We start from the raw sequence: 23,542 nt of genomic DNA on the forward strand, positions 1-23,542 counted from the left end.
GCGGTACAAATATCGGAGGCCTTGGCGGTCGCTCCTCAGTGACGTCGCACGCAGCAGGCGGAGAGGACGTGCGTTTCCTAGCTCCTTCCTCTTTCTCGACTCCATCTTCGCGGTAGTGGCAGCTGTGTCCGCGATCTAGGTAAGAGTTGGGCTACGGGTGGATCGGAAGGACTTAATAGCAGATTGGCCTCGAGGTTAGAAGACGCGGAAAAAACAGGGAACGAGGGACTGTTCTTGGGGCTGATTCCCGTCGATCCTCCCTGGCAATTCGGGCCTTACCCACGTGAGACCCCGAGACCACCTACTTCCCTGCGCAGTCATCCCCGGCCGCCCACCCATTTACCGATCCTCGTCTCTCCCAGAGTATTTATTCTCTTAGAAACCACCCTCCCTATCTTTTTTTCAGTCGCCAACATGCAGCTTTTTGTTCGCGCCCAGGAGCTACACACTCTCGAGGTGACCGGCCAGGAGACGGTCGCCCAAATCAAGGTAAGACTCCCTGGTGCCGTCTGGTTTTTTTTGTGTGTGTGTTCTTCATCCTCGCTCCTTGCGGGAACGCTGAACCTTGTTTTTCTCCATAGGCTCATGTAGCTTCGTTGGAGGGCATCGCTCCAGAAGATCAAGTCCTGCTCCTGGCTGGCACGCCCCTAGAGGATGAGGCTACTCTGGGCCAGTGTGGGGTGGAGGCTCTGAGCACTCTGGAAGTAGCCGGCCGCATGCTTGGAGGTGAGTTGGGGAGGACTGTATTTTGAACCGCTTGTAATCTTTTGGGTGTAGAGTGTGTCCTCAATCCAAGGTGGTTCTTCCTGTTTACCTCCCTCAGAAGGAACTTCTGAGCGGTCCACGGGAGACTGAGCCAGAGTGTAGTTCTGTTTCAGTCACTTACCAGATAGACTCTTGTCTGTGTCTTAGTTTTCTCGCTAAAACTGGGTCGTCAGACCAGATCACCAAAGGGCTCTTTGTCATTCAGTTGCTAAATGTGTTCTTCTTTTTGCGACCCCATGAACTGTATGTAGCACACTAGGCTTCCCCATCCTTCACTATCTCCCGAAGCTTCCTTAGGTCTTGTTTAAAGTCAGGAGCTAGAAAATTCTGAAGTGACACCCCAGAATGTACCAGACTAGACGTTCTTGGTCAGAGTTCAAATCGCTATGACTTTGTTTTCATTTCCTCTTGGGCCCATCTTGCCTTTAAAACCTTAAGTTGAGGGAGAAAGGATTTTGCTCCGTGGTGCCGCCTTGTTCTAACTGCTTGCTGTCCTCCTTTCCCACTACAGGTAAAGTCCATGGTTCCCTGGCCCGTGCTGGGAAAGTGAGAGGTCAGACTCCCAAGGTAAGTGAGAGTATTGGTGGTGGTGTTTGGATTTTGTTTTTTTCTGGCACAGCTAAGCCAAAACCCTGGGCTCTTGCCCTGTTCGGTTTCTTTGTTATTGGCAATGAGCCAGAAGGAAGGCCTAGAAGAGGCAACCCAGGTCTGATCATCCCTCCCTTTTCCCAGGTGGCCAAGCAAGAGAAGAAGAAGAAGAAGACGGGCAGGGCCAAGAGGCGTATGCAGTACAACCGGCGCTTTGTCAATGTTGTGCCCACCTTTGGCAAGAAGAAGGGCCCTAACGCTAACTCCTAAGTCCTCTGTAATCTTGGCTTTCTCTAATAAAGCCACTTAACCCAGTCATACCATCGTTTCATCTTCATTTGCGGGGCCTGAGGGAATGATGTGGTTTCTAGGGCTAGTGGTATGAACAGGCCTCACTTTGGTTTCCTGGCATTATGGACTCAGTGACTGGACGGGAGTGGAAGAATGGTAAACGTGTTTTTAAAAAACTTCCTGTGAAAATTGGTAACCACAGAGACCAGCCCTTGGGGGAATAGCAGTCTAGTGTTTTCTGCACTGGGAATAGGTGTGGCCTTCCTGGAGTCCAGGTCAGGAATCTGGTCTACCCTAGCTTTAGAAAGTCTTGCCTGATCACATTGGCACTGCAGTGATCATTTGTTGTGATTTCCTGCCTGGCCTTGCTAACCCAATCATAGACGTCACAGGTGAGGTTGCTTGGTTGATGGGCTCAGTGCTCCCAGAAGTGGAGTTATCTGGAGCTGATTAAAGTTTCCTAGAAACACATGCATATACATTGATTCTGCTAAGGTTTTCGAACCTCATGGTTCTTGGGATACAGCATACTATGGGGTAAAGACCTTGGGCTCCAGACTGTCTTGAGTCTGGATCCTTGTTCCATTTATTCACTGACTGGCTTGCTTTTTTTTTTTTTTTAACTGTGTTATGCAGCTTACAGGGTTCTGGTTTCACAACCAGGGCTCGAATCCAGGCCCGGCAGTGGAAGCACTGAGTCCTAACCACTGGGCTGCCAGAGAAGTCCACTGCTGCCATCTCCCAGATCCGTGTAGCTCAATGGGGAACTTTGGTTGCACCATCAGGGATCTAGTTCCCTGACCAAGGATTGCACCTGAGCCCCCTGCATGGGAGTGTTGAGTCTTAACCACTGGACCACCAGGGAAGTCCTTGCCATCGTCTCTTGAGAGTTGCTTTTGAGGATTAAAGGATATAAAGTGTTTATATCAGCTCCTGCCATCTAGAAAAGTACACAAATGTACTGGCTATTTTTGTCTTTTATAGTGAGCTTTCTAGAAAGACACTGGCCCCATCTCTTTTAGGAGTTTAGTTTCTTGTGAGGAAAGCAAGAAAACTAGTTAAAAGTGTTACTAGTTACAAGAAAGTAAGCAGGATGCTGTAATGAAAGAGGAAGTGAGTGGTGGACAGAAAATCTACCCTAGGAAGGTCTCTGAGGATGGGATATGTGAGACCTTAAACAGGAAATGATTAAGTGGTGAGATGGTGAATTTGCAGCCAGGAGAACTCTGGCGGTGTGGAGCAGATCCTGCAGGGTCTTGTCAGATGTGGAGAGGAGTGTGGTTTCAGTCCAAGTGCAGACCAGGGTTTTAAAGTAGGGCCTGCTGGGATATGACTTGTAATCTACTTTCTCTGGCTGACTTCTGGAGGGCTGGCAAAAGGAAACTGGTTAGGCTGGTGTCGTCTAATTGAAGAACAAGAAGCTTAGACCACCAGGGGTAGTGTGGGTGTGTGTGTACTGTTGCTCAGTTATGTCCGACTGCAACCCCATGGACTGTAGCCTGCCAGACTCCTCTGTCCATAAGAGTTTTCCAGGCAAGAATACTGGAGTGGGTTATTTCCTCCTCCAGGGGATCTTCCTGACCCAAGGATTGAAGCCCTGTCTCTTGCGTCTCCTGCATTGGCAGGCAGATTCTTTACCACTAGCAACACCTGGGAACCCACTTCCCTGGTGGCTCAGATGGTAAAGTGTCTGCCTGGAATGCGGGAGACCTGGGTTCTAATCCCTGGGTCGGGAAGATTCCCTGGAGAAAGAAATGGCAACCCACTCCAGTACTCTTGCCTGAAAAATCTCAGCGACACCTGGGACAGGGGGATGCAAAAATGAACAGACTCTTCAAATCCTTCCAGATCTTGGTAGGGAAATAGATGATCCATATTGAGATAAAAACAAGGTATTTTAAAGGTAGAACTGACTAGTTGTGGGACTGGATATGAGTAAGTTGAGGCAGGCACCAAAGAACCAGAGCTCTCATGGGTGCCATAAATCGAGGCTTAATACTTTGGGCACAGTTGGTGAGTTATCATCCCCAGTCTACCACAGACTCAGTTCCATTAGGACAGGTACCCCATCTCATTTTGCTCTTTGGTGTATTTTCTTTGGAAGTCAGGGAGGAGCTCAAAAATTTTAATGTTGCTTCCTCAAGAGGGGAAATGCCCCCAACACACCCTGTCTAGGCTAAGTACCCCTCCTTGGTCTTCCTTTCACTCTCCTTCCATTCTTCCCTAGTAGAATGGTTGCCCCTCCAGCGCAGAGACGCCTCATCTCCCATCGACTTGGCACAGTTAGTGGCCTAGAGTAGGTCAGTTCAGTTCAGTTGCTCAGTCGTGTCTGACTCTGCTACCCCATGGACAGCAGCACGTGAGGCTTCAAGTTTAGTCAAGATTGGGTTTTGCCAAAGCGCTTTATGATGCTAAAAGCAACCACTAGGGGGCGGGCTGGTACCGACCGAGCTCCCACCGCTCAGGGCGGGGCTACCTCACCGACGGCTCCTGAGCCGTATGTCGGGTCATGTGGGGGCGTGGCTTGACCTCCGAATGCGGCCGGAAACTGCAGAGAACCGCTTTGATGAAGCGCTCCGTCGGCCCCGCAAAGAGGCGGAAGTAGCCGAGAAGCGCCGGAAACTTCCGACCTGCGGCGCGTGTGTGTTCCTTGGTGGTGTGTTGCGCCAGTTGCCATGGAGCCGGCCGGGCCGTGTGGTTTCTGCCCCACTGGGGAGGCCCAGCCGGCTCGCTACACCTGCCCTCGCTGTAACGTGCCCTACTGCTCGCTGCGCTGCTACCGGGCGCATGGCAGCTGCGCCGAAGAATTCTACCGTGACCAGGTGCTGGGAGAACTTCGCGGTCGTAGCGCCTCGCCCAGCCGCCTGGCCACCGCCCTGCGCCGGCTGCGTCAGCAACGTGAGACCGAGGATGAGCCCGGGGACGCAGGCCTCAGGCCTGGCCCGGCTCCCGGCGGCCTCTCAGGACTCTGGGAGCGGCTGGCCCCGGCCGAGAAGGTGGCCTTCGAGCGGCTGCTGAGCCGAGGCGAGGCCGGGCGGCTGCTGCCTCCGTGGCGGCCATGGTGGTGGGGTCGCGGGGCCGGGCCGCGGCTTCTGGAGGAGCTGGGTGATGCCCCAAGCGGTGATGCCGAGGAACTGGAGCCCTCCCCGGCGAGGATGCCGCCGGAACCCGTGAGGGATGAGCCCGCGGCCGTCGAGCAGGTTCTTGGAGACCTCCCCGGGGCCTGCCCTCCCGCCGTGCCCACCCGGATCCCCGCGCTGGCCAGCCTGAGCAGGGGCCGGACTTCGCCGCTCGTGCGCTTCCAGCTGCCCAACGTGCTGTTTGCCTACGCACACACTCTGGCCTTGTATCACGGCGGCGACGAGGCGCTGCTCTCGGACTTCTGTGCCACACTGCTCGGCGTTTCCGGAGCCCTGGGCGCCCAGCAGGTCTTCGCCTCTGCCGAGGAAGCCCTGCAGGCCGCAGCCCATGTGCTGGAAGCAGGCGAGCATCCCCCCGGACCTCTGGGCACACGGGGTGCCATGCGCGAGGCCGCCCGCATCCTGCTGGGTGAGGGCCCGGCCAACCAGAAAAGCTACACGCTGGCAGCGCTGGGGGACCTGGCGCAGACCCTGGGCCGGGCCCGGAAACAAGCTGTGGCCCCCGAAGAACGAGATCGCCTCTACCGAGCCCGAAAGAAATGCCAGTTCCTTCTGTCTTGGACCAACGAAAATGAGGACGCCCTCACACCCCTGGCTTTAGACTGTGCCACGGCCCACCGAGCTCACACTGTGGCGGCCGAGGAGGTGGCAGCCCTCACGGGGGAGCTGGAGCAGCTTTGGGGAGGCCCCCTGCCACCTGCCCGGAGGACTCTCATTGAGGAGCTCCCCGGCTGAACCCTTTGTCATTAATAAAAAGCTGTGACCGCTCTGCCCTGTCACCAGTGCCCATTTCTGAGTGGTGGTTCTTGTGCCACCGTCCCCCAGACTCTTGGGCCCACAAACTACCTGTCAGCTTCTCCTTGACTGGGGCTGACCCAGCCAGTCTTTAAACAGCCTGGCCCCAGAAAGGGAGAGAAGCAGCACCAAGGATTCCAGCTGTTTATCTAAGGAGGAAGAGCAGCACACCCCCCCTACACACACACACTCCATTTGGGAGCATTGGCTTCGTTTCCCCCTTGCTCCGGCCACCTGTCACGCTGTTCATCCCAGTGTTTTGGAGCTCAGGGCAGGGTAGGGTACAGGCCCTTGTGTCCCGGGCGCGTCCGGGCTCCTGGTGCCCAGTGTGCCGTCAGCCGGGCTGGCACGTGCCCCGACCTGCGGTGTCTGGCGCTGCTTCAGTAGACGTAGGGCACGATTCGGTAGGGCACACGCCGGCAGTACTCGTGCCAGGCCAGGCCGTACTTCTGCCGACACTGCCTCTCATCCCGGTCCTCACGGTGCACCAGCAGCGCGGTGAAGTAGAGGAAGTAGAAGTAGGGCAGCAGGTGGAACACCCCTGTGGGGAAGGGGGTTTTCTGACCACTCAGCCAGCCTACCGGTTCACAAACGTTTCCGCTGCTAATGGCCCACGGGGGCATCGGCTCAATGCTGAAAGGGTCAAAGTCTGCAGGGAGAGCTGGCATGCTAGGCTGTTTCAGAGGTCTGCCCACCACAGCCTGAGTGCATCCCCAGCTTCCTGATTACTCCCTCCACTGGGGTGCAACCCTGTTGTCCATTCTGCACCCAGACTGGGCATCCTCTACCTTGGCCCCCCCACACACACACCTGTAGCCCCTCTCAAATCACTCACCACACGGCAAGGACCAGGCCAGAGCCATGATGAGGTCTCCAAGGTAGTTGGGATGGCGGACCATACCCCACCACCCGGACACCAGCAGCCGTCGCCCTGTGGCTGTAGAGATGGTCTCAAGGTCTGGAGAAAGACACATAGCGGGATGGGGGGACCCTTGGAAATCCAGCTGCCCCATCTCACTCATGGCACCCAAGAAACCCAGCTCACCAGCCACTCTGGGATCAGAAGGATTCTTTCGGAAGGTGTTTTTCTGAGAATTGGCTCCACGGAAGATGTAGTAACCAACAGCTGGGGGAAAGCATGAGCAGGTGGTCAGGGGCCTTCCATCTGACCCTGACCAACTACCCACAGCCTAGACTCAGTCTGCCAGGAGACCGAGGACCCAGCCCTTAGCTTTAAAGAAGCATGTGAGGCTTAGCACCTACCCAGGGGGTGCTCGATAAATAATGAAAGGGGAAGGGGAATGCTCCTTCCCCACTGACCATTGATGAGGCAGATGAATGAGGCCAGGGGCCACCCCAGAGGCTGTGGGTGATACAGCAGGAACTGGGCCTGCAGGCTGTAGGTGAAGGGTACCCAGGCGAGGTCCCCAAAGGCCAGCATGAAGCCAAACCCGTCATGGATGATGTCCATGGTGGTCAGGACTGCCTCCTGCAGGGACAGGACCCAGACACACTGGCTTAGTCCCCGCAAAGTCCTCAGGCACCCTCCCCTGCCTCCTCGGCCCCGTCCTGCCTCACCTCGTACCAAAGGGCATCACCCACGTACAGTAGCTGGAAGCCATTGACCAGCCACATGGCCAGCGAGGGACTCCCCCGAAGTTCTGCTTCCTGTATCAGCAACGCCAGGTTGATGAGGACCTGGGGGTTAGGCAGAGGGTGAGACAGGGCAGTCCGTCCCCAGTCCACTTCTGCAAAGATGACAGAGCTGGAAAGGCAGCGACCAGCCTGTCCCCTGTCTCAGCTCTCCGTCGCTAACTCTCCAGGCCTGTGTTGAGTGGCTCCAGCCATGTCCCCAGGGGCAGAGAGACTGCATTTGTCCGCCTCCTGACCTGTTTTCAGTATTCCCTTTGGGAGAGCAGCATAGGGAGCAACTGGACACTGCAGGCTTGAGAGTTAAATCAGACCTGGTTTTGAATCTCAGCTTTGCCTCCTGGGCAAGCTGCTCACCCTCTCTAAGGCTCACCCTCCTTTCCCGCCTCCACGTAGAAAATGGAGATAATCATGGACCTAATGTGTGTGCAGTGCTCAGCATGTGTGTTTGGCCATAGGAAGTGCTCAGTAATGACTGCTGCTGCTGCTGCTGCTGCTGCTAAGTCGCTTCAGTCGTGTCCGACTCTGTGCGACCCCATAGACGGCAGCCCATCAGGCTCCTCTGTCCCTGGGATTCTCCAGGCAAGAATACTGGAGTGGGTTGCCATTTCCTTCTCCAATGCATGAAAGTGAAAAGTGAAAGTGAAGTCGCTCAGTCATGTCCGACTCTTAGCAACCCCATGGATTGCAGCCTACCAGGCTCCTCCGTCCATGGGATTTTCCAGGCAAGAGTACTGGAGTGGGGTGCCATTGCCTTCTCTGCAGTAATGACTAGCTGGCATCGAATCTGTACTGAGCGTCCCCATTCAGGTAGCACTGGGCTTGGTGCTGTCAGTCAGGCTACCAATTCTAATCCTCACCATAATCTTGGGAGGAAGCTCTTACTCCATTACACACATGAAGAAATAGCCTCGAAGGCCAGGATCCAGGCCCCTGATGGGCACTCAGCATTCCTCCCGCCTCTGGATGAAGCAGTTTCCAGGGTGACGGGGACCTTGCCCAAGACACGCTTCAGGAAATCGTGACCACAGACCAGTATGCGTGATTATAAACAAAAAACACAGTTGGCTGTTGTCAAGGCCACCAACGATGGATAGGTTCCTAAGTCCACTGATGAGTTTGAAGTTCTGCACCGTTCTGACCTCTAGCAGCACAGAATCATCTCTTCAAAATAGATTTTGCACTTGACAGCTTTATTTAAAATTGTCTCTCCTAATTCCCTCTGTGCTTTTTCCTCATCCCCTGACATGTGACACATTTTATTCCTATTAGAATGTAGGCTTCATGAAGACAGACTTTTTTTCTTTCTTCCCTGTAACTATCTTTTTGTTTTGTCTCCCAGTACCTGGAGCAGTGCTTAGAGCACATGATGAACTCAACAAATATTTGTGGAATGATTAACGACATGTCAGCACAATTTTGGCCCTGCCCTGCCCAGGCACTGCTCACCCATCCCACCCCTCCCCCTGGTTGGAGGCCCACTTAGCCATGCCCAGCATACCCAGCCGATGAGGCCAGGCCGCAGTTCGCAGAAATATTTGAAGTCAAAGGAACAGATGCGCGGGTTGAGCTCCCGTCCCAGGAAAAAGTCGTAAATGAGATTGCCTGGAGAATAATGGAGGGTGAAGGTGCAAGCCAGCACCCCCGTCTGCCTCTATCCTTCCCCGACTGGGTCTCCTCTCACCTGAGTTCCCTCCAGGTGCCAGGGCCGAGGCAGGGGCTAGCAGAGCCTTCAGATACAGAAGGAGGCTGAAGATGAAGGCAATGAGGGTGGCCGCAAACGCCAAGGGCAAGAGCATTTCCGGGAGCGCGCTCAGGGGCAGCCCGGCTGACACCCCCAGGCCCACCAAGAGGGCTGTCAGCACCAGGGCCTGGAAGCCTGAACCGCAACACATGGTGAGTCCTGGGATTGAGACCCTCCACCTCCGCCGCCCCCACCCCTAAACACACACACACACACAGCCTAAAGCCCAGGGAGGTTGCAGACCTAGCCAGTAATCTGACACTTTGGCTCTTGGAGGGTCACCCCAGCCACTTCTCTGAGTGCTAGGAATGGAGGAAGGAGGCGTGTGGAGAGAACCAATGAAACCCCCTATGTCTGTCCTGGGTGTAAAAGAGGAGCAAAATAAGAGTTTGGGGTCGCGGGCGCATCTCCATGACCTTCCCATTGGGCCTGGGGCTCCACCCCCCAAACCCGCAGCTCCACTCAAGGACCTAGCCCCCCAGGCACCGTTAATGGGGTAGCGCAGTCGACTCTTGTCCTTCAATTCCTGCCCCTCAGCCACCTGCGGGCACAAAGCGGTTCTGATAAGGGTTGAGGGGGTCCTTCCTTCTCGCCGAGCCCCTGCCCTCCGCCGCCTCCCCCGCGCGTTCGCGAGCAGAGGCCACACCTTACGCGCCGGCAAGAGGTAGAGCGCCGCCTGCAGGCCGAGCCAGGTGAGACAGAGCAACAGCGCCCACGGGCTCCACAGCTCCTCCAGTCCCGGCAGGTAGGGGGGTGGGCCCAGGAGGCGCGCCGGGCCCGAGCGGGCCACCAGTAGCAGGTGGAACATAGTGACCGGGAGCAGCAGCATCAGTGCCGCGGCGCCTGGGGAAGGGGGCGATCGCGTCCGGGGGTCCGCTCTCCGGCTCTCCCTGACCCCCACAGGCACCCTTTCGTATCCAGGGCTCCCTTGGCATTCCCATTGCCCTCTTCCATATCCGGTTCTCAGCCCTTGGTCCCGTTCTCTGACTTCTATCTTGCTTCTCTAGAGGACTCCGCTCCTATTTCCTCTAGTCCTCCCAGTCCTCCACTGCACAAATCCCCAGCTCTGCAGCCCCTTCTCCCAACACTCCCCTGCAAACCCCTAGATCCCACTGCCCCCCGATACCCCGCAAAGTCTTTCACCCTCAGATCCCTGTTCACAGCTCAACCCTCCAGTTCTCCCTGTAAGTCTCAGGCCTTAAGTACCCCCTCTCTGCCCCATTACCCAAGGGTCCTCCGAATTCCAGCGGGGCCCGAGAGCCCTGAGGAGGGGCCATGGTCTCCGCTGTGCTGGGGGCTGGAACCTCTCAAACGTCTGTCAAGGAAACACAGCCCACCCCATCCCCCAGGAGATGGGCTCACTGCCGAGGAGGACCGAGCCCAGCTGGGCTTGCACCTGTCTGGGCAGCAGACAGCGACCGCTTTTGTCCCGAGGTCTTTAAATGGACCCGCCCCCGGCCCATGCTGGGCCCAGCGGGTCAGCCAATCGGCTCTCGGGGGCGAGACCAACGTGAGCACCTCCAAAGCCGCCTCTGCAGTCTCAGGCAGGCTCACAGCTCCACCCCAGTCCTCCAAGTCCCGCCCCGCCTCCCCGCAAGCGACAGAGAGGAGGAGGCAGCACGACTTTATTAGGCAGTAGGCAGAGCTTGAGGGGAAGGGCCGCTGGGGCAGGAGACCAGGGGATGGGCGGATTGAGGCGACTGGGCAAGCCCGTGCATGGCCGTGACGGAGCCTAGCCGCGCTCACAGATGACCTCAACGACACTGGGTTCCATGGGCACTGGGTCCGGGCAGCGCAGGGCAGCTGAAGCCACCACTTCGTCCAGCAGCAGGTGAACAAGCTCCTCATCAGCCACGAAGCGCCACAGGTAGAGCTGCAGGAAGTGGCAGTCCACCTGCACCTGCTGCAGCCCGAAGCGCCCAAAGGTGCGCAGCCGCACGCACTCCAGCAGTGTCTTCAGGCTGATCTTGATGATGCCGGTCAGCACCGACACCTGTGGACAGGGACACGGGGATGCAGAGCCGCTACAGCAGGTGCTGGGGAGGGGTACTAGATCCCTGAAGGCACCCGCGTTCCGTGCAGGGGCCAGGGAGCCAGTAAAATGCCAGCAGCTGTGATGGGGTAGAAAGTCCCAGAACCCAGGTAAGAGGGAAATAGGATGTCGGCCTCATCACCTGGAGGGGAGCAGACAAGGAGGGCCCAGCGATCTGAGGCAGAGATGGGGTCAGCATGGACATACGGAGGGAAAGGCTTACTACGTTGGAGGGAGAGCACCAGGTCCCTGAGCGTGGGCTGGGTGAGGACAGAGATCATGGGGTGAACAGCAATCCCCAGGGAAGAGCCACGACTATGGAGGGTGTAAGAACAAAGGCCAAAGAAGCAGACTAGGTGACCCCTCAGACGCAGGCTTAGAGCACACCCAGGGCAAGGCCAAGAGCGATGAGATGGTCATGGTGGGGCGCTGGGTGAGCACTTTCCTAGACACATTTCCCAGGAACAGAGACGAGGGGACTGAGTCCCAGGGCTTCCTGGGACCAGCGTGGAGCTGCTTCAGCTGACCTTCCCAAGGGGCCCAGGGAAGGCAGGGTCACTGGGGAATTCGAACCTTATTGAACTCCACAGGGCTGAACACATCAATACGCTCAGAGAACAGTTTCTGAATGTTGCTCAAGAGGTTGGTGTCCATTGGGGCACTGGATGGGGGGAGACAAGAAGTCAGAGCCCACCCCTGCACCCCAGTCTTCCTTCTTCCACCCCCACCGCCCCCGGGGCTACCCTGACCACTCAGACCTGGGTGTATAGCTGGGTGCGTAGCGGCCCTGCTGCCGGGAGCTGCTGTAAACCGAGAAGGTCCTCTTGCTGGAGTCGCTGCTCTGGGCCTTCCGAACGCCCTCCTCATACAGGAGCCCCACCTGGTGGCAGAAGGAGGAACTGCAAGGAGGCCAAAGCATGGGGGAACTTGCAGCCCATCAAGGATGCTCTAAGTTACACTCATGTTACAAGAATCACATGTTATAAAATAAACACAGGGTGGTTGGGGTGTGGAGGGGCAGCCGGGGGCTGTACCTCGCTGGCACCCAGTCATTATTTATAGAACCAGTGGAGTGCAGCAAAGGTGGAACATGAATTGGTACTGAGGCCCAATCTTCAGTGTCCACCCTGCCCTGATTTCCCCAGTGACTCTGGGCCTCAGCTTCCTCCTCTGAGGTGAAATGGGGGTGATGATGCCACCATGGCTGAGAGGAAGGAGGCCAGAGGTGCAGGCACTGCCTGACCCCAGCTGTCTTGATCCTTAGAGGGCACCGCCGGCCAGCCTGGGGCAGCACCTGCACATCGATGGCTGTCGTGTCCTCCACCACCCGCTTCATGACAGCACGCACGTTCCGAGGCTCCAGGGTACTGAGCCAGTCCCGTGTCTCCACACTCTTGCGCAGCATCTGCGATATGACTAGGCCCTGCACCTTCACGTAGTGGGTCAGCAGTCGTCGTGCCGTCTCCCTGGCCTCCGCACACAGTGTGCTCACGGGCGTCACTGGAGACTGGTCCTGAGCCACGGATGCAGAGAACAGGCAGTCAGTGGGTCCTGGGGGCAGCTCTGCAGCCAGTGCCCACAAGGAGCTGTACACAGGCTTGGCAAGGGGGAGGCCGAGTTGGGCACAGGCAGCCCTAACTGTGAGGGCACTGGCCAGTCTCCTGCGTTCCTAGCATCACCACCCCCACCTTGCTATGGGCTAGCAGTTCACCTGCACCAGAAACTGTTCATCGGTGAGGGTGAGGATGTAGGAGACGGTGGCCGTCTCGTAGTCCAGGCAGAGGCGGGAGAGCAGCAGGAGCAGGGCAGGTGGCGTGGCACCCCCCTTCTCCCCGGGGCTGTCGCAGAAGCTCTGAGCCGTCTGGCACATGGAGCGGATGAAGCCCACGATGAGGCTCTCACGGACACCCTGGCTGCAGAACTCGCCCTGTGAGGAGGAGGGGCCTAGATACACAGCAGGTCCCCTCTTCCAGGCAGAGGCTGCCAGTGATGTTCTACTGGGACCCCAAGTGCCCTGGCCTCTCTCATCCTGTTTCCAGTACCCGAGAGCAGATCCCCTGGTTGGAGAAGGGACTGCAAGGGGGCAAAGCCTGCACTGGGGACCCTGCTTGCAAATGCCCTCAGAGCCTGTCCCACCCCTCCAGGCTGTGGCAGTCTTCAAGACAGCCTGAAACCACATCCAGTCGGCGTGAGGCAAAGACTGAGGGCCCTGGAGCTGTCAAGTCACATGCAGGATGAACAAAAGAATGCCACAAAAAGGAAAAAAAAAAGGATGCCCAGGGACAGGCCGTACCCGGAAGTAGGGCTTGTTGGAGAAAGACACCTCCTTGGCGGTGAAGAGGTGCACAGAAGCCAGCGAGGCCTTAATGTGGCTCAGGATGGAACTGGCCACATTGGCTAACAGCTCTGCCAGGCCGGGGCCTTCCTTCCCAGCAATTCGAGGGGCGGCCAGTGCCTGCCGCACATCCGTCAGGCTGCCCAGGAAGGCCGCCTGCAGGCCCTGCAGATGGTGGCCCAGGCGCTCGCGGGCCACGCGCTCCACGATCTCGGTGGCGGCCTCCGCCAGCCCGGCAGCAGCCAGCAGGGCCCCGGGTGCGCGCAGGCGCCGGTGGAAGCGGTCCAGCGCCCGCACCAGCAGGGAGTTGTCTCCGCTGCCCTGCTCCTGCGCCAGCCGCCGCTCCACCAGCGCGAAGTAGCGGCTGCCCAGCTCCCGGGCAAAGGCTGCTAGCTTTTCGGCGCCAGCCGGGCCCTGGGCGGCAAACAGCTCCTGGTAGGCCGCTGCCACTTGGCAGAGGCCACCGACGAAGCCGCTGCCGCCGTGGTCAGTGAACTCTAACACGTCGGGAGCTGGAGGGGAGGGCCCCAGCTCAGCCTCCAGGCTTCTCAGCTCCTCCTCCAGCCGCCCTCGGGCATGCGCCAGGAACTCTTCGCACAGCTCCTCCGCAGGCTCACCGAGGGCCAGCAGCAGCTCCACGCACTCAGCTTGCTCAGGGGCGCCAGAGCCACCCTCCCTGCAGGAAGGGAGACGGAGGTGAAGGGCAGGAAGACAGAATTCGGGGGGTAGGGGAGGAGCAGACCCGGGAGCCCAGCGGCAGTGGCATGGTGGCCCGGGACCCACACCTGAAGCGCTGCCGTAGCTGCTGGGCCAGGCGAGCCGTAATGACCTGGCAGTCGTCCTGGATGGCGCGGAAGGAGGGCAGGTGCTGGTACTGCTGCAGCACGGCCCGCGCGCGGCCCTGGTATCGCACGGCCTGCCCGTAGGCGCCCAGCTCCACGCACTTGGTGAGACGTGAGGGCAGCTCGAAGAGGAACTGCAGCTTCCGCAGCAGCGCGTGGACCCCTGGGGGACAGGCGGAGGTGGTGTCAGCCTCAAGGGTGGCCCACTTTAACACCGGCTCTGGGGCGCGGCCCACCTGCCAGCTTGGTGATGCGCTCGTGGCGGTCCTGCAGCGTGGCGCTGATGCGCGCGCTGAAGTCCGTGATCACCGCCATGTTGGTGGCCAACCGGTCCATCTCGTCCTCCATCTTCCGGAAGTCGTTCTTCATCTTCCGGATGGTGTCTGGGAGGACAGGGGCGCAGGAGGGAAAGGCGGATGACTAGGGGCGCAGGCGGGACTCTCAGCTTGACACGCGGCCCGGGTGCCCTCACACACTCACCCCCTCCCCGGACGCGCCTGAGCTCACTCCTGGAGGGTCACATGGATGACTTGGTGCTTGAAATGGGCGGCAGTGGTGCTTGGTCACTAGGAGCCAGGGTGAGGTGTCATGTCAGTGCCCCTAAGGTTTTTTGGGCACCCCCTGTGTGCCCCAAGCTTGGATGCAGAGAGAAGATAGCCCATGAAGCGGCAGTCTTTGCTCTCAGAAGATGCCCAGATTCAAAGGAGGGTACAAGGACCTGTCTGCTGGGTCCCAGGGGCATCCTCTATGCCCAGCACCCTGCCTGGCACAGGGCAGAGAGTAAATACTTGTGCACCTTTATCTTTTTCCTGGCCTTCCAAGCCGTTGGCCTTCTGGAACATGGCTGACCGTTTCTGAAGGGCCCTTCCTCTTCAGTCCTGACAGAAACCTACCTAAAGAGGCTGTTCTTCCTTTCTGCCCAGGTGCCTCAGGGCTTGGCCCCTTAAAGCTCCTACACAGATTCTTCTTCTCCTACCTTTGAAGACCATGGCATCAAACCACACCCCTTCTTGTTGCCATCCCACTGTCCTCTTTGCCATGCCTCTCAGTTCGGGATCACTCACCTTGAGCATCCACAAGGATAAAGCTTAGGACACTCCTGATTGTTTGCTGACCTCCTTAACTCCATCAATTCCTGCCTCTGTCTCATCCATGCCACCCTCTCCTTGCCCTCACTAAGAACTGCCTCCTCTAAAACCTCAAAGCTTCCCTGGTGGTCCAGTGGTTAAGAATTTGCCTGCCAATGCAAGGGACACAGGTTCGATCCCTGGTCTGGGAAGATCTCACATCCTGAGGAGCAACTAAGCTGGAGTGCTACAACTTCTGAGTGCATGAGCCGCCAGTACAGAAGCCTGTGTGCCCTAGAGCTGGTGCTCCCCAACAAGACAAACCGCCTCAATGAAAAGTCTGTGCACTGAGATGGATAGTAGTCCTTGCTGGCCACAACTAGACGAAGCTCTTGCATGGCAACAAAGACCCAGAGCAGCCAAAAATAAATATACTTTTTAATTTAAAAACATTAAATAAAATCAAACTTCAGCTTCAAGTCTCACTGCCTTCTGTAATTCCAACCACTCATCCTGTGGACCACACTCTAAAATTCCTTTGGCTTTTTCAGGAACTCCAGACCCACTGGCCCAACCACTGGTCACTATTTGTAATACCTCTCATGGCTGCACTTCCCTGCTCACTCTTCTTAGCATCGGTGGGCCCCCACCAGCATTGTCACCCATTTGCAAGCCCCCTTGCCTCTCTTGACCCTGACTCCCATTATTTATCAGCAAGACCTTACCACAGGTTAAGCCCAATTAGCAACCCACCGCCTAAGAAGGAACAGTTGAAAATGGGCCACAAAATCACACCACCTGGCCTCCCCTTAATGTTACTGAATAGGACTTAGGTCCCAAAGCAGCACTATGTATTGGTCAGCCATCCTTCAGATGAATCTGTGTTCCCATTTTCCAAACTAACATTTCCTCCTCAGTCCTCAAAACTCCAATACATTCCCTCAACTCTCAAATGGTGACCCTGATTCACACTTCACAGAGAAAATACAAGTAAACATCAACTCCTTCCAAATCTGCAGAGTGAATGGACCCCTGCGGGGTCTCCTCCAGTCCCACGGCTGTGATGACTCAGACATTTCTGCCTCCGGGCCTGACCAGAGCCCTGCTAACAACTTACTTAATACCATGATGCAGATGGCAAACGGGCACCTCAAATATGACAGGTCCAAAACAGAATTCCTGACTCTCCCCAAACCTGTTCCTCCACTAGTCTTTTCCATTCTGGCTCCTTGCCATTTCTTAAGAGTCGTCTTTGATTCTTCTCTCTCCTTTACCCTACATTCAGTCCATCAGCAAGTTGTGTAAAGTTTACCTCCAACATGTTCTCTCCAAGCCACTATCATTTTTTATCTAAATACTTGTAGTATTTCCCAACTGACTTTCCTAACTCCACTCTGGAACTCATCATCAATATGCGTAACAGACAGCAATGAGGATGAAACTGAAACATATCTATTATAGGAGACTTTAACCCACTTCCGCCAATCCATGACAGATCAAAAAGACAAAAGCCAAATGAAGCTACAAAAGACCTAAATAACACAATATGGAAGACCTACTTGATTTATATTTAAGATTCCATAATATAGCAAAACCTTACCATGTATCAGGTCATAAAGGAAATCTCAAAACATTTACAGAAGAAACTGAAAAGATACAAAAAGCATTCTCTGATCACAATGCAATGAAATTGGAGATTAATAACAAAACTAAAAAATAAAAAGATCCCATTATTTAGAGAAAATCCTCATTCTTGTCAACTATTGGAGCAAAAAAGGAAATCCAAACAAAGGAAGCTGGGTCTTCGTTGCTGTGCTCGGGCTTTTCTTTAGTTGCAGAAAGTGGGGGCTACTCTTTCTTGCGGTGCTTGGGCTTCTCATTGCAGGGGCTTCTCTTGTTGCAGAGCACGGCTCGAGGGAGTGCAGGCTTCCAGTAGCTGCGGCACGAGGGCTCAGCGGTTGCGGTTCCCAGGCTCTAGAGCACTGGCTCAGTCACTGTAGCACATGGTCTTAGCTCCTCCGTGGCGTGTAGGATCCTCCTGGACCAGGGATACAACCCAAGTTTCCTGCATTGGCAGATGGATTCTTTGCCACTGAGCCGCCAGGGAAGGCCTGCTACACTTTCTTGAATTATTACTTCTCCTTTATGGCAATGTTTTTTTAAATCTATTTGTCTACTTTCTAATTGTCATGGTTTTATTTTTCACTTGTTAAATAATATTCAAACATAAAAGTGATCCATTTAGGAATGTATTTATTATGCATGATAATGTTTATCTTTTATAGACATGTAGCTCTTTCAAAAGCTACTACAGGTACTAGGACAAAAAACCTGATTTTTTAAAGTTATTTTTAGATTTGCTTTGTGTTTGAAACAAGGCATTAAACATTGTGTTTCACCTATAAAATTTTGACTGAGTTATTTAGCATCTCATTACCTGTTTCCCCATTTGTAAAATGGATATATGGTTAACAACTTCATATATGTGTAAGAATTTAACTAATATATGTTAAGCACCCCAATCAGTGGTTTTATATTAAACACTCAATAAATATTGTCTAGTATTAGCCAAAGTTGCTATTATTTATAATTACTAATAAACTAGTTATTACCAAAAAAATTCTATTCAATTAATCTGAAAGCTTACCCTATACCAGTATTATACTGTCATGATTTTCTAGATTTGTAGTAAATTCTGAAACCAAGAAATCTGAGTCCTCCAACTTTGTTCTTTTTCAAGATTTTTTGGCTATTCTGGATCTCCTGCATTTCCTTACGAATTTTAGGATCAGTTCGTCAATTACGCAAAAAAAAAAAAAAAAAGGGCATTTGGAATTTTGATAAGAACTGCACTGAATCTGTAGATCAGTTTGGAAGTATTGCCACCTTAAATATAAAATAAGTTTTCTAGTCTATGAATATGGGACATCTTTTTACTTATTTAGGGATCCTTTAATTTCTTTCAAACTGTTTTAGTTTTCAATGTACAAGTCTTAAACTTGTAGAGGTGGTAACATCCCCTTTCTCATTCCTGGTTGTAGTAATTTGAATATTCTCTCATTTTTTTCTTGGTCTAGCTAGGTTTGTCAATTTTGTTGAGCTTTTCAAAGAACCAATTTTTGGTTTCACTGATTTTCTCTATTGTTTTCTATGCTCTTAATTCTAATCTTTATTATTTCCTGACTTTTACTTACTTTGGGTTTAGTTTGCACATTTTTCCTCTTAACTTTCTTAGGTAGTAGGTTATTGATTTAAGATCTGTTTTTAAAACTTTTATTTTCGGCTGCGTTGGGTCTTCGTTGCTGTGCACAGGCTCTCTTTAGTTGCGTGAGCAGGGGCTACTCTCTAGTCGCGGTGCGTGGGCTCCTCACTGAGGAGGCTTCTCTTGTTGCGGAGGATGGGATCCTCACTAAGGAGGCTTCTCTAGTTGCGGCGCGTGGGCTCCTCACTGAGGAGGCTTCTCTTGTTGCGGCGCGCGGGCTCCTCACTGAGGAGGCTTCTCTTGTTGCGGAGGATGGGCTCCTCATTGAGGAGGCTTCTCTTGTTGCGGTGCGTGGGCTCCTCACTGAGGAGGCTTCTCTTGTTGCGGAGGATGGGCTCCTCATTGAGGAGGCTTCTCTAGTTGCGGCGCGTGGGCTCCTCACTGAGGAGGCTTCTCTTGTTGCGGCGCGTGGGCTCCTCACTGAGGAGGCTTCTCTTGTTGCGGAGCACGGGCTCTGGAGCTCACAGGCTTCGGTAGTTGTGGCGCACAGGCTTAGTTGCCCCAAGGCATGTGGAAGCTTTCTGGACCAGGGCTCGAACCCATGTCCCCTGCACTGGCTGGCAGATTCTTAACCTCTGGACCACCAGGGAAGTCCTCTCTTTTTTCATGTAAGCATTTACAGATATAAATTCCCCTCTGAGCACTGCTTTTGCTTCATCTCATAGGGTTTGGAATGTTGTTTTCATGCTTATTCATCTCAAAGCATTTTCTGATTTCTTTGTGATTTTTCCTTGACCCATTGGTTACTTAGGAGCATACTGTTTAATTTTGACAAATTTGCGAATTTCTCAAATTCCTTTCTGTTATTGATTTATAATTGAATTCCACTATGTTCAGAGAACACTAATCACTTGATTCCAATCCTCTTAAATTTATTGAGACTTGTATGGCCTACGATATGGTCTATCCTGGAGACTGTTCCATGTACACTTAAGAAGAATGTGTATTCTGCTGTTGTTGCAGGAGAGGGTTTTGTATGTGCCTGTTAGGTCCATTTGGTTTAAGTGTTGTTTTTTGTTTTTAAAAATTTATTTATTTTTAATTGAAAGGTAAATTGCTTTGCAGTCTTGTGCTGGTTTCTGCCATACGTCAACATGCATCAGCCATAAGTATACATATGTCCCCTCCCTCTTGAACCTCCCTTCCACCTCCTACCCTATCCCACCCCTCTAGGTTGTCACAGAGCCCCAGTTTAAACTCCCTGAGTAAGTGCTGTTTAAGCCTTCTATTTTCTTGCTGTCTTTCTAACTGTTCGCTCCATTTTTGAAAGTGGGATATGGACATTTCTAACTATTATTGCTGAATTTCTTTTTTCTGCCTTTAATTCTATCCAATTTTGCTTTATGTATCTGGGATTCTGTTGTGAGGTCCATGTGTGTTTATATTCGTTAACATCTTAATGAGCTCACTATTATAAAATGTCCTTCTTTCTCTTTAGTAACAATTTTTGTCTTACATATTATTTTGTCTGAATTGGTACTACTATCCCAACTCTCTTCTGGTTGTTTTTTGGGAGAAGTATCTCTAGAGTTCTTATGATAAAGACCATAATCCTTATCTTGTCTACAAAGGGCCCGCCTAATGTGGCCCCACAGGCTCCTCCAGGTTCATGTCATGCCTTACTCCCCTTAAAAACAAAAACAAGGAAAAGCCTAGCTCGTTACGTTTCCACTCTTACACCAGATCTTGCAGTTTCTCGGGCACCACATCCGCCATCCAGTGTTCACGCTGAAACTAGGGCATTCTGGTTATTCAAAGCTCCTCAACACCATGTCCTGCCAGTGGTGCCCCTAACACTCTCAGTTTACTCATCACTGTCTATCTCCACCATTATCATCTGGAGTAAGCTCCCAGAATCTCTGGTCTGGGCTACTGAAATGGCCTCACTCTAACCACCTCTCCAATCTATTCCTTCCAATGCAGCTAGGAGCCAGAGGGATCTTTTCAAAACAAAAATCACAACAGCTTGATTAGCTAAGTATGCTTTAGATAAAGGTTAGATTCCTTAATGTGCTCTGGAAGGTCTCTAGTTGAACTCTACCAACCTATCCACCTGACTGGCTCTGGCCACAGTCTGCTTTCCCTCCTGCTACAGTAGATGGGCTCCTGGCCTTGTGTTCAGGCGAACCTCTCCACTGTGCACTGCTCAACCCCCCTCCTTTCCTGAGGACCTTGCTTCTGTAGTTTCTCCCTCTCTTGCACCACTGATGAGCACTCCATGAGCTAACATATTGGTCAAGCTTATCAATTTCTTAGAATGCTTTTCTTCATTTATCTTCTAAGACACCCAGGGTCCTGGTTGTTCTCAAATTTCTCAAACGTTTGCTCCTTTGGAAAAGAAGATTTGTCAGAGTTTCCTTTTCTTCGTGACTTCCAAATCTTAGGATGCCCCAAGCTTCAGTCCTCAGACCTCTTCTCTCTGTACACTCCCTCCCTAGATCTCATCTTGTTCCACTTGTGTCTCAAGTTCCAGCCTTCTCTGAACTCCAGATCCCTCAACTAACCAACTTTTAAGAATCTTGAGCCATTCTACTTTTCCACTGTACCCACCCTGGTCCATACAACCAGTATCTTGCCTGGACTTTTAAAACAGCCTTCTAATGGGTGTCTCTACCATTCTTGCCTCCCTATCGTCCATTTTCAACAGGGGACAGAAGGGTCCTTTTAAATCAAAAGTCAGGTCACCCCATCTCCTGTTCATTTCATCTCACTCAGAGTAAAGATAATATACACTGCAGGTAGACCCATGAGATCTGCCTCTAGGACTAAGTATATGTGGGTCCAAAATTATTACAGAAGTCTGAGCAGTACATTTCCCCAACACAACATGGAAGCTAGCGTGGATGAAAGATGAACACTGCCTAACACTGTCTTGAACAGAGAATAAAGGGAACAGAAGGGGGTGCAGGGAAGTCTTTACATGATCTTTGTCCCTTAATGACATACATTTTCTGTCTCTTTGCTTCATTTACAGAAAAAGAAAGGAAGAGGAAAACGGGAAAGAGGAAGAAAGGAAAAAAGAGAGAGAAAAGGAAAGAGAGAAATAAGCCCATTCTTGATTCAGACTTGAAACAGAAGAAAGCTACCACTAATGAAAGAAACTGTTGCTGAGGCATCCTTAGTGTCAGAGTGCTTCAGATAAATTCATTTCTTTTTAAAATTTCAATGTCTTTTTCTCCCCTTTGGTCCTCATAATAACCCTCTGAGAACAGTTATTACCTCAATGGTTATCAAACCACAAAAGCTCTAACAGAGATGAGAGTGGATTCGCGTCAGGGCAGGACCATAACCTGGGTCTGCTCTGTCTAAACCCTCTGCTGGCTTCCCCAACACTGGTGGAACTGGGGGATGTGGGACGTGAGGATTTGTGTCGCAGTAGGAATCACCTGTCGCTGAGATGAACTTGTTGTAGTTCTCATAGACCAGGGTCTGCATGTCGCTGTCTAGAGCCCGGATCTGCCGCACCATGTCCGTCTCACTGTCCATCAGCTGGGCCAGTGGGCACTCTCTACGCAGCTGGAGGAAATTAGGTGGTTAGTGTCCAGGACAGGGGGCATGTCCCCAACTGGTAGGCTTTTGGTGCAAGAAAATCCTGATCCCACCCGTGTCAAGAATTTCAGACAAGGAAACTATAAGTGGCATAGCTCAAGAGTTACCAGGTTAGACCCTACTTGAGGTTTGTCAGCATTTCAAAACCTCAGATTTAGCAAGTCCTGGTCCTTCCTACGCCAGTCAGCGCCTGGGACACGCCCCCTATCTCGGGTCTATCTGAACATCAGCCCAGGAGACCTCAGACTTCACACCACTTCAGACCAGTTCAAGTCTGCCCACGCCCCCTTATCCTCCAGCTCTGCCCCTACAGCTCCGCCCAGCGCTGTCCTGCTTTTATGAACCCTTCCTCCCACACCCCCGCAAAAAGTCGGAGGCATGATCTGGGGCTTAATATATCGGGGGCCTGTTCCCCCTCCCCCTACACACACCTTATCCAGGTATACTTCCGGGTCGAAGTGCGCCCCATTGAGATCTGTAGGGTCCAAGGGGTCCGGCCCCGAGGGGCGTCCCGCCGCCTCCCCCTCTGAGAGGCCGTAGTAAAGCTTCAGCATTCCGTGCGCCTTCCGCCGACGCTCTGGACCCTCAGCCTCGGGTCCTTCTGGGGAGTCCCCAGGTCCAGACCCTGGGCCAGGAGCAGCAGCTGCCGCCGCCATGGCTCCAAGTGCAGCCCACAGGCGTGAGGCTGGGCAGGGGACAGGGAGGAGGCACTTCCGGGAGCCATAAAGTTGTTGTTGAAACGAGGCAGTCCTTCAGGTGAAACGTCCCCCTGCAGCCTCGAGTCCTTCGAGACTAGAGTTCCCCCGCATGTTTTCTCCCCGAGCTCAGAGGTTCCGGGAAAGCCCTGGGTTCCCACCCCCGCACCCCCTCACTCCCTTCTCCAGCTTCTCAGATGGAAAGATTTTGCGAAACTGGTTGGGTCGCTGTCTTCCCGGAAGGAGGACGAGTCGTGGCTTCCACCCTATGTCGCTAGATGCAGGCAGTGGAGGGAGCGCGGGCCAGTGGAGCCAGAGAGCGTGTGCCTGGCATCCTGCCACGGCCTTGTTGAGGGGAGAGGGGGTGGGCAGCAGCTTTTTCCTTCATTCCTAACATCGGGGTACATATTTAACAAGGGGACTGTGAGGGTTAAATGCATATATTCTCGCCTGGAAAATCCCATGGAGCCTGGCGGGCTACAGTCCATGGCGTCTCAAAGACACGACTTAGGGACTAAAGGACCACCACAGTGCCTCAAGGGAAGTGTCTCTCATGGCCTGGTCCTCTGACGCGCATCAGAATAGCCTTCAGAATTACCTGCGGCGAGTTGTAAAGACTCTGGGCTCCCCTCAGACCTAGCTTCTTTTTTTAAGTCTTTAAGTAATTCTGATGCACTTAAATTTGAGAACTCCTGTATACCCTGAGAAGACACACTTGGTAGATCTTAAGTCACTGATACGGCTTCCCTGGTGGTTCAGTGGTAAAGAATCTGCCTGCAATGCAGGA

General features: G+C 53.4%; 4 protein-coding genes across 5 annotated transcripts; 2 read left to right on the forward strand and 2 right to left on the reverse strand.

Annotated features, from left to right (window-relative positions):
• Positions 1-28: 28 nt before the first annotated feature.
• FAU (FAU, ubiquitin like and ribosomal protein S30 fusion) lies at positions 29-1,673 on the forward strand. Its single transcript, XM_027531224.1, has 5 exons — positions 29-139; positions 407-489; positions 582-726; positions 1,277-1,332; positions 1,498-1,673. The coding sequence occupies exons 2-5, from the start codon at positions 415-417 to the stop codon at positions 1,621-1,623; spliced, it is 402 nt and encodes a 133-aa protein (XP_027387025.1). The 5' UTR covers positions 29-139; positions 407-414; the 3' UTR covers positions 1,624-1,673.
• A 2,090-nt stretch (positions 1,674-3,763) lies between these two features.
• Positions 3,764-5,563, forward strand: ZNHIT2 (zinc finger HIT-type containing 2). Its single transcript, XM_027532030.1, has one exon. The coding sequence runs from the start codon at positions 4,320-4,322 to the stop codon at positions 5,517-5,519; it is 1,200 nt and encodes a 399-aa protein (XP_027387831.1). The 5' UTR covers positions 3,764-4,319; the 3' UTR covers positions 5,520-5,563.
• Positions 5,564-5,709: 146 nt separating this feature from the next.
• Positions 5,710-10,434, reverse strand: TM7SF2 (transmembrane 7 superfamily member 2). 2 transcript variants are annotated; one of them, XM_027532028.1, is made up of 10 exons: positions 10,199-10,434; positions 9,620-9,816; positions 9,460-9,514; positions 8,914-9,108; positions 8,731-8,834; positions 7,158-7,277; positions 6,900-7,068; positions 6,625-6,705; positions 6,415-6,537; positions 5,710-6,120 (listed from the first exon to the last, which is right to left on the reverse strand). In XM_027532028.1, the coding sequence occupies exons 1-10, from the start codon at positions 10,248-10,250 to the stop codon at positions 5,960-5,962; spliced, it is 1,257 nt and encodes a 418-aa protein (XP_027387829.1). In that variant the 5' UTR covers positions 10,251-10,434; the 3' UTR covers positions 5,710-5,959. The 2 variants fall into 2 exon arrangements, with proteins under 2 accessions (XP_027387829.1, XP_027387830.1); XM_027532029.1 differs by lacking the exon at positions 6,900-7,068 and having other exon boundaries at positions 10,199-10,389.
• A 147-nt stretch (positions 10,435-10,581) lies between these two features.
• VPS51 (VPS51, GARP complex subunit) lies at positions 10,582-22,796 on the reverse strand. The gene is made up of 10 exons (XM_027532026.1): positions 22,492-22,796; positions 21,898-22,027; positions 14,419-14,565; positions 14,126-14,345; positions 13,299-14,016; positions 12,717-12,932; positions 12,300-12,518; positions 11,764-11,885; positions 11,579-11,666; positions 10,582-10,966 (listed from the first exon to the last, which is right to left on the reverse strand). The coding sequence occupies exons 1-10, from the start codon at positions 22,714-22,716 to the stop codon at positions 10,706-10,708; spliced, it is 2,346 nt and encodes a 781-aa protein (XP_027387827.1). The 5' UTR covers positions 22,717-22,796; the 3' UTR covers positions 10,582-10,705.
• Between the last annotated feature and the right edge of the window lie 746 nt (positions 22,797-23,542).

Source organism: Bos indicus x Bos taurus, chromosome 29 (genome assembly GCF_003369695.1).
Source record: "Bos indicus x Bos taurus breed Angus x Brahman F1 hybrid chromosome 29, Bos_hybrid_MaternalHap_v2.0, whole genome shotgun sequence".
Classification (NCBI taxonomy): Eukaryota; Metazoa; Chordata; class Mammalia; order Artiodactyla; family Bovidae; genus Bos; species Bos indicus x Bos taurus.

Coding starts and splice junctions, on each gene's coding strand:
- TM7SF2 (XM_027532028.1), bottom strand. CDS start 10,250: ATGGCCCCTCCTCAGGGCTCTCGGGCCCCGCTGGAATTCGGAGGACCC. Junction 9,515..9,619: donor ACCTCTTGCCGGCGCGTAAG/GTGTGGCCTCTG, acceptor TTGTGCCCGCAG/GTGGCTGAGGGGCAGGAATT. Junction 7,278..8,730: donor GGCCTGGCCTCATCGGCTGG/GTATGCTGGGCA, acceptor CCTAACCCCCAG/GTCCTCATCAACCTGGCGTT.
- FAU (XM_027531224.1), top strand. CDS start 415: ATGCAGCTTTTTGTTCGCGCCCAGGAGCTACACACTCTCGAGGTGACC. Junction 727..1,276: donor AGCCGGCCGCATGCTTGGAG/GTGAGTTGGGGA, acceptor TTCCCACTACAG/GTAAAGTCCATGGTTCCCTG. Junction 1,333..1,497: donor TGAGAGGTCAGACTCCCAAG/GTAAGTGAGAGT, acceptor CCCTTTTCCCAG/GTGGCCAAGCAAGAGAAGAA.
- VPS51 (XM_027532026.1), bottom strand. CDS start 22,716: ATGGCGGCGGCAGCTGCTGCTCCTGGCCCAGGGTCTGGACCTGGGGAC. Junction 22,028..22,491: donor CGGAAGTATACCTGGATAAG/GTGTGTGTAGGG, acceptor AATTTCCTCCAG/CTGCGTAGAGAGTGCCCACT. Junction 14,346..14,418: donor GCGCATCACCAAGCTGGCAG/GTGGGCCGCGCC, acceptor CCTGTCCCCCAG/GGGTCCACGCGCTGCTGCGG.
- ZNHIT2 (XM_027532030.1), top strand. CDS start 4,320: ATGGAGCCGGCCGGGCCGTGTGGTTTCTGCCCCACTGGGGAGGCCCAG.